The sequence below is a fragment of the Sceloporus undulatus genome, chromosome 4 (genome assembly GCF_019175285.1).
Source record: "Sceloporus undulatus isolate JIND9_A2432 ecotype Alabama chromosome 4, SceUnd_v1.1, whole genome shotgun sequence".
Classification (NCBI taxonomy): Eukaryota; Metazoa; Chordata; class Lepidosauria; order Squamata; family Phrynosomatidae; genus Sceloporus; species Sceloporus undulatus.
The window spans coordinates 249,967,792-249,981,058 of record NC_056525.1 but is presented as its reverse complement, the minus strand read 5'-3'; the positions used below and the strand labels follow the sequence as shown (position 1 = coordinate 249,981,058).

At 48.8% G+C, this 13,267-nt stretch overlaps 1 protein-coding gene across 1 annotated transcript; it reads right to left on the bottom strand.

Moving 5' to 3' along the window:
- Positions 1-220: 220 nt before the first annotated feature.
- HGH1 (HGH1 homolog) lies at positions 221-8,570 on the bottom strand. The gene is made up of 6 exons (XM_042465581.1): positions 7,682-8,570; positions 6,528-6,628; positions 5,372-5,470; positions 4,142-4,233; positions 2,906-3,028; positions 221-1,526 (listed from the first exon to the last, which is right to left on the bottom strand). Exons 1-6 carry the CDS (start codon positions 8,323-8,325, stop codon positions 1,332-1,334), a joined length of 1,254 nt encoding a protein of 417 aa, XP_042321515.1. The 5' UTR covers positions 8,326-8,570; the 3' UTR covers positions 221-1,331.
- Positions 8,571-13,267: the final 4,697 nt, after the last annotated feature.

The window sequence follows — 13,267 nt, the reverse complement described above, 5'->3', positions numbered from 1 at the left end:
TCTCTAGGAATCCTCTAGGTCCTTTAGTGCAACTTTTGGTTCAAACTGACCACAGAGTTGCACTGGAGGACCTAGATATTCCTAGAGAGAACATATTAATAAAATCCATGAATAACCAAAGCCGCAAAAGTGAAAGCCGTAAAGGTATTAGGAAAGGGTCAAATATATATATATATATATACGGTACATGTTAGAGAAGAAATGGGCACAAAAAGCACACAGCAGTTTAGACTTCTTTAAGAAGAACAATGGATGCAGAAACAAGGATGAATTAACTCAGGGTAGGAAAAGCGACTGACAAATTCACCCATCTCTCTTGTGGATTTCAACCCACTTCTTCAGCCATATTGGCCGCTCTGGATATTCTGCTTCGTTGGCAGGGAGTTCTTTGCAAATGCCTTCTGACTCAACAATTCTGTAGTTCTCTAGCGCACAAGAATAATTTGAGGCACTGCTTTTGCATGGCTCCCCTTTGCATAAATGGGCCTTTTAAGGTTGCCTGTGTGTTGCCATGTCTTGTATACCAATCTTTACTTCTGCCATCTTTCAGGGTCAACCCAAAGTCATGTCTCCTGCCCACAATGTGGCCAAGGGAGCCATGTTCTCTTGGCATGGGACCCACCTCACAAATGTCCTACACAACTTCAAAATCCAGTGGGGATGCCCCCATTTCCTCCCACTTCTCCTGCCCCATCCATTTAAGCGCCAAGCCCCATAGACACTGTGGCCCCAGAGTCTGGTTCCAGAGAGAGACATTAGATGCATGCACTCTCCTTGTATGCACAACCAGGCATGGAACACCATCCATCCCAGGATGAGAGGTTTTCTGGAAAGAGCTCTGGCACTGCCAATTAAGATGCAGCTGGCATGGAACAACAGGGCAGAGTATGGGGAAGAGACATAATACAACCATCACTGGGGAAATGCTGCCAACCTGGAGGTGGCAGGTAGATGATAGTCTCTCTGCCTGCCCCTTGAATGGCAGAAGTGGGCAGGCAAGCAGGCAGGGAACCTGGGAGCTGAGTTGCATGTCTGAATCGGACAGCCCTTCTGTCCAGGAAAGCCTTTACTGGGAAGGACCAGCGCAGCTGCCAACCTATTCTTCCTCTTCTGTGAGAGAGGAACCCAGGCAGCTTGGAACAGGAATCTCAGGAGACGAAGGACGCGGGCCCTAGTCCCCGTTTGTGGGGCTTCTCACACATTCTCCTGGACAGAGGGCAATGGAAGTCCTCTGCAGCCAGGGCAATGGGCATAAAAGGCAAGTCTCGCTTTGGCCCCGGTGTCCCCAAACAGGTGGCCTTTGCCATCCCACTGCTCAGCTTATCTGCCCCTTATCTGCGTAGTCCTTCTGCGCAGGACGCAGGTCCCTCACTCCCCGCCGCCTCTTCTTGCTGTTGCTGCCGCTGCCTTTCTTCCTCCTCCTTTTCCTCCAGGTCTAGACGCCGTAGCTGTTCCTCCACCTTGGATGGGATCTCCACCTCCAGTAAGTTGTCCATCCCAGGCTGGGGCTCATCGCTGATCAGGACCTGCCAAGGCAAAACAGACCCAGGCCTCAAAAGAAGGAAAGGAGCCCTCAGGCCCCCAAGTGAAGCCCATCTGAAGCCCAGGCCCTGGTGGAAACAGCAGCATCAGCAGCAGCCTCTGCAGAACAAACGTCTCTTTCAGGACGAGCAGCAGAGCTGAGGCTAGTTTTCTGCCCCTTCATCTGCAGCATTCTGACACCTAAAATGCTTCCCCGCAACCCTGGAAAACAGGAAACAACACCAGAAGTCGCTGGACATCCACAGCTGGTTTTTAAATACAGGCTGAGTCTCCCTTATTGTCCAGAATTCCAAAATAGAGTGGTCCTTCCAGATTTGCTAGCGCTAGGGGTGAAGGACCCCCATGAATATGGAAAACCCATAAACAAAAAAGCAAGATTATTATTTTTACCTGAAAGAACACCTCTCTAGGAATCTCCAGATCCTCCAGTGGTCAACATCTGCCAGACGTTGATCACAGACTCAGGCTGGAGGACCTACAAATGCCCAATTAGTTTTCCCTCTAGGGACTTTTAGGTTTTCCAGGAGAACTCTATGGTCAACCTCTGGCAGAACTGCTCTGGAGGAACTAGAGATTCCTAGAGAGGACATGTTAATCAAAACTGCAAGGCATCAAACCCACAAGAGTCAAAGCTGCAAACGCAGAGGGCCAGCTGCTCAAGTCCTATTAAAGAAAATGGAGTGGCATTATTATTATTATTATTATTATTATTATTATTATTATTATTACTACTACTACTACTACTACAGTGGACCCTAGGTATCTGCTGCGGTTTGGTTCCAGGACCCCCCTCCCAACGATACCAAAACCCCAAGTCCCATTCAATACAATGGCATAGTAAAATGGTGCCCCATTCCATAACATTGCAAAACCATCTTTCTGGAGGAGTTTTATATTTGTGTTGAATATATTGAAGCAGTAATCCATGGGTGAAGAATCTGTAGTTACAGAGGGCTGACTGCAATTCAGTTTGACACCACTTAAACTGCTATGGCCCCACTATCCTACCCAACATTCAGAACTCTTTGGCAGAGAAAGCTAAAGAGACCTTGTAAAATTGCAAATCCCAGGATTCCATAGGATGGAGATGGAGCACTTAGAGCAGTGTCAAAGTGCATTATTTCTACAGTGTAGATACACCTTTGATGGCCAGCCTTGCAGGGACAGGGGCTTAGCCACGCACTCCCTGCCTTGGCAATGGGGTTGGAGTAAACGGTCTTTGCGGAGCCCTTCCAACTCTGAAGAGAAGGACGTTGCACTCAATCATGGATCTCTCCCAGAATTCCCTGGGGCTGAGTGACCACTGGGAGCCAGAGGGAAAATCCTGCTACTGCCCAAACGCCAGAGCACCTTCCTCACTCACCTGTATCAGCTTTTCACAGGCGGCCCGCACGCCAGGGTCTGTCTCCCACTTGTGCAGCTCTCGCAGGATCACGTAAGTGCCTTTCTCTCGGACCAGAAGCCGCCCCCGCTTTGTGGCTGTGAGCTGCAAAGGGAGACAGAAAGTCAGAAAGCCAGGCAGGCAGAAAAAGGAAGGAAGGAAGGAAGGAAGGAAGGAAGGAAGGAAGGAAGGAAGGAGCTACTCAAAGTCTTGCAGATTTTATATTATCTAATATTAATTGTATGTTGTGTGCAAGTCTGTTCCAACCCATGGCACCCCTGAGGCAGACTTATAATGGGCTTTTCTTTGCAAGATTTGTCCAGAGAAAGTTTGCCTTTGCCTCCCTCTGAGGCTGGAAAACCATGACTTGCCCAAGTTAAACCAGTGGGTTTCATGGCTGACCCAGGAATCGAACCTTGGTCTCCAGAGTCATAGTCCAACACTCAACCCAGTATGCCACACTGGCTGTCATTTAACTGATTAATTAATATTATTAATTTCCCTGTATGGGACTCAAGGCTGCTTGTAGCATAGCCCTCTAAAACAATTTAAAGTACCAATGTTTTTTTAAAGCCAGTGTAATAAGCAATTCTATTAGGAACTCTGATTTAGAACAATGTTAAAAGCCTGGTAATGATGATAAAAATGCAGCCACCCCATTAAAACATCCTCCTGAAAGCAAGCAGCTTGGGTCTAAATAAGGAAGATGTTGGGCTTTTCATGAAAGAGAGCCCCCCCCCCAGCTTCCAGTGGGAGGGCATTTCAATCAATCAATCAATCAATCAATGCCTTATTATGGTCATAGTCCAGCATAGCCAAAGGTAACAGATTTTTCTATAAAACACATAGGATATGAAATGCAATACAATGAACACAACGCAATGCAATACTGCAAATGCAATACAATAAACACAACTCAAAACCTCCAAAGCAGACTCCGAGAGAGGAGCGTCTTGAATCCCTTCCCATATATAAACATGCCCACTCTCCCAAAAAATAAGAAACTGGCATACACACCTGCATTTTTTAAAAAACAGGCTCGTTTTGGTGTTGGACGAGGTGCAGATACAGGATGACTCTCCCTTATCAGGAATCCTGAAATCCAAAGTACTCCAAAATCCAAAAATGCCTACATGGGGCGGCTGAGACAGTGGTGCCCTTGCTTTCCGATGGCTCAGTGTACACAAATATTTGTTTCATGCACAACATGATACTCACCAGCATGACGGCCTCCAGCAGCATCTTGCGGATGTCCGGGTCCGGCTCTCGCTCCTTCTCTGGCGGCAAGTACTGCAGATCCAGGGGCAACTCTGGGAAGACCATGCGTGGGCTCAGCCATGGGGACAGTAGCCAAGGACTGGCCAGAGCCACTCAGCTGCCCAATGCCGCTGTGCCAGGATGACCCAGGCAGGGAAGGTGGGGACGAGGGGCCGGCCAACCCCCTTCCCAGTCAAAACAAAACACTGCAATGGGCCCTTGGGATCCGCTGGCGTTTGGTTCCAGGACCCCATGGATGCCAAAATCCATGGATGCTCAAAGCCCATTATATACAGTGGGATATTATTATTATTATTATTATTATTGGCCCTTGGTATCTTCTGGGGCTTGATTCCAGGGACCCCCTCCCCCTACCATGGGGTATAATAATAATAATAATAACAACAATAATAATAATAATACAATGGGCCCTTGGTATCTGCTAGTATCCAAGGATACCCCCCATGGATATAAAAATCTGTGGATACTCATGTCCCATTGCATGCAATGGATATTATTATTATTATTATTATTATTATTATTATTATTATTATTAGGCCTTGGGATCCGCTGGGGTTTGGTTCCAGTACCCCCTCCATGGATGCTGAAGGCCCATTCTATACAATGCGATATTACTGTTATTGTTACGACTACTAATACTACTACAGTGGACCCTTGGGATCCGCTGGGGTTTGGCCCTAGGACCCCCATGGATACCAAAATCCATGGATGCTCAAGTTCATTAAATACAATGGGGTATTATTATTATTATTATTATTATTATTGGCCCTTGGTATTTGCTAGGGTTAATTCCAGGATCACCAGCATATACCAAAACCTGAGGATGCTCATGTCCCATTAAATATGACAGCATAGTAAAACGGTGGCAAAAACCAATTTTTGCTTTTGGAGTTGGTATTATTTTCGAATTGTTTCCTAGCCCTGGTTGCTTGAATCCATGGATAAGGAACCCGTGGATATGAAGGGCCAACTCTATGTCTGTCCTACACATTAATGCAAAAAATGTGTTTGGAACCACACAAAAAAGATGGTTTCAACAGCAACAAAACCACATTTTGTTGGTTTTGTTTCCAGCCTTCCCTAATAATGCTGCAGGAGGCCTTGCAGGGCTGGCGTAGAGCCGAATTTCCCACCAAGGAGGTTCAACTTCCTCTTCTGAGGGAGACTCACTTTCCATCTCATCCTCCGGAAAGTCCTCCGGACCGGCCAGCGGGAGCAGCAAGAAGGGCAGCACATCCACCTCTTCGCTCAGAAGCCACTCGTGGCAACCTGGGAAAAGAGTAAACCTGGGCTTATGGTCTCACTCAGGAAGAAGCCATTGCACTCCTAGGAGGAAAAAATGAAATGCACAGACATAGGATCATGGGGGACACCTGGCTTAAGGAGACTGATAAATTTGAAAGGGATCTAGGAGTCCAAGTAGACCACAAATTGAACATGAATCAACAGTGTGATGCAGCAGCTAACAAGGCCAATGCAATCCTAGGCTGCATCAATAAAAGTATAGTGTCTAGATCAAGGGAAGCAATAGGGCCACTCTATTCTGCTCTGCTCAGGCCCCACCTGGAATAATCCTGTCTCCAGTTCTGGGGAAAACAAATCGAAAAGGACATTGAGAAACTGGAGCCATGTGTCCAAAGGAGGGAGACTAAAATGGTGAAGGGTCTGGAAACCATGAAGCCCTATGAGGAGAGACTTTAGGGTGCTGGGGATGTTTGGCTTGCAGAAGGTGATATGACAGCCTTGTTTAAATATTTGAAGGGATGTCACATTGAGGAGGGAGCAAGCTTGTTTTCTGCTGCTCCAGAGAATAGGATCCAGAGCAATGGATTCAAACTGCAGGAAAAGAGATTCCAGCTCAACATTAAGAGGAACTTCCTGACAGTAAGGGTTTTGGTGAAGTCTTCTTCCTGGGAGGTCTTTAAACAGAGGCTGGATGGCCACTTGTCAATGGGGATGTTTTGACTGTGAGTTCTTGCATGGCAGAAGGGGCTCTTGGGGTCCTCTTCCAACTCTACGATTCTGCGATTCATGGCCAAACATGAGCTGGAATATGTCAACCGGAAAGCGCTGCAACCAGGGAAGTTGGAAGTTTTGAAAGAGAGGTTGGATGGCCATCTGCCAGCGGGAGGGCTTGGGTTGCATCTTCCTGCATGGCAGAAGAGGGGGCTTGGACGGTTCCTGGGGGTCCCTTCCAACTCTAGGATTCTGCCAGCAGCAAGCAGGATCTTGGTTCCCAAGAAGACAACCTCACCCACCAAGCACCCATCCTTCGTCAAACCCCCGCGAGACCCCCACCCCCCCCACAAGCGAGGGCCCCCCTCACGGTAGTCGAAGCAGCAGTTCCGGAGGGTGCCAACCACCCCTCCTCTTCGGACAGCCGACCCCGGATCCTGCGTGAACGGCAGCAGCCTCTGCACCACACACCTGGGCCAAAAGCAAAGGAGGAGAGGAGGGAGCGCTTAGGAGAAGGAAGGGCAAGGGAACATGGGCTCCGGAACCCTCCCGCCCTCGTCCCATGCGCTTCAGACCCAGCAAAGCCAAAGGGGCTTTCTAGCGCAGCTGCCAAGCGGCCCAGGTGCAGCTAGAGAACCCCAAACTTCAAGAGGGAAGGCCTGGTTTGCCCACCCCCCACACGCCGCTGACCCTGGGGTCCTCATTCCACCTTGTGCCCCAAGTTTGGGGAGAAGGTGAGATAACAGATGCACAATGATGATAGCCACCACCATCAAACCCTGCAGGGTCCCTCTCACTCCAGATTTGGCAGAAAGGTCTCCCTACCAATGCTGTTCTGGGGGAAAGGCGGGGTATATGTCAATATTCATTTCTCCTAGCACACGACCCCAAGGGATTCACGACACATTAACACAAAGCCTATTGATACAAAAGTTGCAATGCCATTAAAATAAATGATAGATATAAAGCTACAGTGGGCCCTCCACATTCGCTGGGGTTAGGGGCAGAAGACCCCCAGGAAAGTGGGAAATCTGCAATCCCCCCCCCACAACAACTATTTTTTAACCTGAGAAAGCACATCTCTAGGAATCTCTAGGTCCCCCAATGCAAATCTATTGTCATTATCCATCAGAAGTTGACAATGAAGTGTAGTGGTGCAAGCACTGGACTAGCACTAGACCAGGGTTTGAATCCCAGCTCAGTCATAGAAACCCACTGGGGGACCTTAGAAAAGTCATGCTCTTTCAGCCTCATATATATGGGACACCATTTTGTTCTGCCATTATTTTTATATTGTAAGCCGCTCTTACAAAACCCTGCTGAGTTTTTAATCACTCATACCCCTGTATGTATAAACATATCTTTAACTTGATTTTTATAGACTGGGTTATATAATAATAATCATAATAAAATGTCACAATATACTCCATTGCTTTGCTCCTTTTGCATTGGTTAGGATTTAGTCCCCCTTCTTTGTATCTTTTAGGGTTCACCTTACAACCCAGAGGCGTCCCCCCAACGAACCTGGAGGGGTCCAGGAGGACCTGGCGGGCTTCTGGGAGCTGGCTGAGGTTGGAGAGGAGGGGTCCCAGGTAGTGGAGGCTGGCCTGGGGGTTGAAGCCCCCTCCGGCGCAGAAGGCATCCACGAGGGCCACCAGCCCCCTGGACCTCTCCGCCTGAAGAGCCGCCAAGAGATCCCGGCCAGCAGCCTCCTCGCGGGAAAGGTTGGAGAGCAAGGCACAGGACTGGTCAGCCAGTGGGGAAGCCGGGTCCAGCAGGTGGCTCAAGAGGCTGGGCAGCCCTTTGGCCAGGGCCCTCTGGGCGGCTGGCTCCATAGCCAAGTTGATGAGGGCATGGTAGGCCTCCTTGGCTATGGGCAGCGCAGTGTCGCCAGTCAGGGCCAGCAGGGCCTCCACAACCTCTGGCTGGGTGGCCAACAGCTGCCGGCCCTCAGGGCTGCCTGTGAGCCCCGTCAGGTACTGGACGGCCCGGCCTTTCAGGTCCAAGCGGGTCTCAGGACGGAGGAAGCCCAACAGCTCCTGGGTCTGTTGTTCGTCCATCCCAAAGAGGGCGAAGGTGGCGCGGAACGGACCTGTAAGGGAGACAATGGAAGGGACCCCATCAGCCAGACCCTTCCAGGGGCCTCCTAAAACCTCTAAGAGTGGCATCTGACCCCAAAGCCTTCATTACAGCCAGCCATAATAGTAATAATAATTTATCTATATCCCACCTCTCTAGAAAATGCAACCCCTCTCCACCAATTCTTTATCCACAGTTTCAACCATCCATGGCTTCAAATCATTCCAAGAAATACCAATTCCCAAAGCAAAGCTCAATGACACTGTTTTATATAAGGGAAACCATATTATTTCATCTTCCTTCCTTTCTTTTCCAGTTGGCCCTCCATGGTTTTGGCTTTTGCAGATGTGATTATTTGCGGTTTTGATTAAGTTTGATTAACAGGAACCCCAAAAAGTCAGAAACGACTTGAAGGCACACGACAACAACAACAACAAACAAGAGGATTCTCTGGGTCCTCCAGCACAACTCTGCCAGACATTGACCACAGAGTTGAGCTGGAGAACCCAGACATTCCTAGAGGAAATGTAACAGAAATTTCAGGAAACTTAGATTTCTAGGTTTGGCATATCAATAGGATCAGCAAGAGGACCTAGTAATTGAAAATCCATAAGTTTATTTCCATTTGTCGACAAAGGAAAACATTGAACTCAGTGGAATTCAAGTTCCAAAAGCTGAGAACCCCGAACAAGACAAAATGGCTCTTTTTATATTATTCAAGACAAAGAAGCTTCTTCAATACACCTGATTGGCTAATTACAATTTAAACATATAGAATTCTTACAATCAGAACGGAAATGCATGCATACATTAAAACTGCATCATCACTCCTTACCCCCTCCTGTAGCCTTCCTTCTAACCTTGCTTCTGGATGTCCTTATCTCAGTAGTTTATCTTATGTCTTTCTACTGGTGCCAGCTTCCATTCAGGTCAAGATGCACTCACTATTCCTTTCCTCTAGTAACTCCAAGCCTTTATTTCAAAACTATCTCTCTGGCTGACAAAAGTGACTCCATCTTTCTATAGCTTTTATATTTCAAAAAGGAATTTCCACCACAGAAACACTTCTTTAGGCATTTGAAGCATGAGTCCATGATCAACGCCTGGCAGATGTTGACCATAGAGTTGCATTGGAGACCCTGGAGAGTCCTAGAGAGGTGTTTTTTCCACATTCACGGGGGTCCTTCGCCCCGAACCCCAGAAATTGTGGAGGGGCCACTGCATTTCACTTTGCCATTGTATTAACTGGGACTTGAGCAGCCACAGGTTTCAGGTATCCCTGGGATGATGTCCTGGAGCCCAACCCAGCCAAGGCCATGGCTGCCTCAGGCACTGAGCCATTGCAAAGCCATGCTTTCTGCCAATAAGGACAGAGAAGAAGGCCTGATATCATCTCGCAAAACCACCCTTCCCAGGATTCCACAGCACTGAGCCAGGGCAGTTAAAGCGCCCTCAAACCGGATTCTTTCTGCAGCTACACTGCGTGGCATGCCTTGTGTTTCCTTCTGATGGCCTTTCCGTGGTTAGAAGGCCTTCTGGGCTCCTTGCAAGAGCCTTGTGCCTACGCTTAATTCAGGGTTTGTAGCTTTTATTTGGCAACGTCCTACATCTTCTGGGATGTCCTACATTTCGGGGTGCCTCGTCCTCCTTTGCGGTGAGGACATTGGGCCCACCTGGCAAGGGTTCCCCCCAAAAGCCCCCCAAATCCTGGCCTTGCCTTGCCTGGCTTCCCTGCCAGCCCGCCAGCACTCTACACGTGTTTCCCAGCTCGCTTCCGGGTTTGAGAGCCTTCAGCCAATCAGCGCCGTTCCTGGCACGAAGGGCGGGACCAAGGCCAGGCGCCCGGATGCCGGTAGCCAATTGGAAACGGCGCCCAGGCGCAAAGCCTGATGGGGCTTGGAGTCCACTTGTCTTCTTCCCCCATTAAGTCTCCTCCAAGGGGCCCTGCAACCTTCAGCCCAGCCCTGGCCCTGCAGACTTTGGGGAAGTTACTTTTTCTGGCCTGCTACAAGTCCCCAGCTAGAGCTGTGTGGGGTGGGGAGGGTTCTGGGAGTTGTAGTCCCGTTTTGGAGACTGCAAATCCCAGAATCCCCCAGACAGCCACATGCTGGAGAATTGTAGGCCAAAAGAACTACAATGGATTACTTCCCAGAGCTCTGTTTTGTAGCCTTGAAAATGAACATTTATGGAGAAATTATTATTTATGAGGACATTGTATTCTTCTTCTTCTTCTCTGAGCTCCTTCTAGTTGAGAGAAGAATGCATGTAGTTTGCCAGGGAAGAACAGGGAGCCTTTTGGGGGGCTGCCTTGGAGACCAATGGACCCTTGGTTAACAAGAGGCCAGATGCTCCTTGGCGCATGGCAAGCCCCAGCGAACACAGATAGGGCTCTGTGTAAGCTCAGAGTTACTACTCAGGTCTCCCTGCCTTCCTCCAAATTCAGAGGAGGGTAAATCAGGAGCTTTTGCAAAAGCTGGAGAGGAAAGGCAAAGGCATCCATCGTTTTTTGTGGGTCTTTTGGGCTCGGTGGCCATGTTCTGGGAGAGTTTCTTCCTGACGCAAACACCAAAGGGAAGGCATTTCTACCCTGCATCAGAGGAGTCACAGGCAGAATTGGGAAACTGAGGAAACGCAACCTCCAAATGGTCTACAAACTGACCAAGAAAACCCAGCAAATGCGACGCTCAGCGAAGGGCAGGAGGGACCCTCTTGCAGCCGCAGGACTTGACCGCATGCAGCTGCGGACAAGTCCCCACAGGGATCGCCAGGCGCAGCATCCGAACACGAATCAAGGGACATGAGAGACACTGCAGACTAAGTCAGCCAGAAAAACCACGCGCCACAAACCACCCGGGGCATAAAATGCTGCTTGAAAACACTGAAGTCCTGGTCTGTGCCAAGAACTATCAGGCCAGGATGCACAGGGAAGCCCCTGAAACCCACAAAGACCTGGACCACTTCCACAGGGAAGGAGAAACCCTTAAAGTGAACGAAGGCACAGTACAAACCACCCCAAAGGGTTGGCCTGCCCCTTTCCACAGTGGATTGGGACCAGGGCAGCCTCACCGCTTCTCCATGGTCCAGAAAAGGGGTGTCCTGAGGGCTTCATAACCCTGGACACCCCAACAGCCACAGACATGGGCCCTTTTCTCCTCGGCATTGTTCCCGCAGCCATTTAATTGCCGTGGGAACTATGTGCGTGGCCAAAAGGAGCTCCTTTTTTGCAATGCTCCAAGGGCACCATAAGTGCCCTGGAGCATCGTGCTGAAGTCACATGCGTGCCGCTCTGTTTGGACATGGTGCACACGTGACCTTATTGTCGTGCGCTGTGTATGGACAGGACGGCTTCAAAGTGGCGCTGTCCATACACATTGGGGCTGGGGAGTGTGCAGTTGTTGCACACTCCCCAGCCGTAGTTTGGCCCCAGGCTAGTCTGTACTGGGCCAAAGTTTGGCTACCAAACACTAAAATCAAGAGCCAGCAAATGCAAATGAAAGCTGAGAAGGTTCAGGGTTTTTCCCCCAGCAGGCAATGGATCTCGGATTAAGCAGACCCTAATCCTCCTCGCAGATCCTCCCACATGGAGGCCTTGCCCTTCAGCCACGGAACAAGACATGGAGATATATATATATATATATATATATATGGCCCGATCAGACAGGGCAAAATAAAGCTGCTTTGGGTCACTTTGGAGGTATGTTGTTTAAATGATGCATGCTTCCTAAGAGTCCAAAAGCCATACCAAAGCCATGCTTCAGTCCTAAGGACTGGAGGACAACTTTGGCGCAGCTTCTGGCCTCTTAAGATGCAAGTGTCACTTCAACAGCATTACCTCCAAAGTGACCCGAAGCAGCTTAATTTTGGCCTGTCTGTCTGGGCCCATAGCCACTCTCTTCCTTGCCAGCATCCTCTGAAGATGCCAGCCATGGATGCTGGCGAAACGTCAGGAATACTGTCTGTACCCATGTGTAAGTCTAGAAATTTTAGCCAAAAAATGGACACCAAACATCTTAGGCCAACATATCCATGGGTCAATATAGGCACTGTCAGTATTGCACTTCAACAGTCACCTTAAAAAAGGAACAATCCCTTCCTTGGCTGAGGCACCGCTTCTTGCAAGGTTGTAATTAATAAATTAGCAATGACTGCTTCACTTGTTTTGTCCTGATGCATTTGATTGGGTACTTTGGTACTTAGAAAAATCTATAGCTCACGCTCCTCAATATGCCCTCCCTTCAAGTATTTAAACAGGGCTATCATCATATCACCTCTTAACCTTCTCTTCTCCAGGCTAAACATCCCCAGCTCCCTCAATCCTTCCTCATAGGGCTTCATGGATTCCAGACCCTTCACCATTTTAGTCTCCCTCCTTTGGACACATGGCTCCAGTGTTTAATACTTAGCATCAGTTGAATTTGTTTTCCTAAAAGAGATGTTGAAGAATTCAGATTTCTGTTGTATATGGAAGTCTACATTAACTTAAACTGTCTCCTTTATATAGATCCTTAAGGCACGTTACAGATCACCCAGAAGGGCCAGTCTCGCGCCGCTGCCGGTTGCTCCACGAGGGAGCCGCAGCAGCCAAACCACGCAGCTCCCTCCCGGAGCAAAAAGAAGCCCCAAAATGGCACATCTTCCGCCCCGGATGAGACGCCACGAGGCGCTACTTGCGCACTCGCGGCGTCACATCTGGGGCGCGACGTGCGGATGCTATGCATCCAGCACGTAAAGATGGCGGCGCCCATGTGTATAGGGCGCCGCCATCTTTACGCCCTCGTCACGTGCTAGGGGTGAGGCCGGTGTGGACGCTAGGTCCTCGGCCAAGCCCTAGCACATGACGGGGGCACTGCAAAGGCCCGTCTGTTTACGGACCTAAATATACAACTATTTCTATCAAATATCTTTATTCTTTGTACTGTAAATTATTATTTCAATATTTCAATAACAGAAAAATAACGATTACCTTCATTCAGTTGATGCAATATTAGTATTTTCTTTTCTTTTTCTTTTACGTTTTGCATATAACTCATC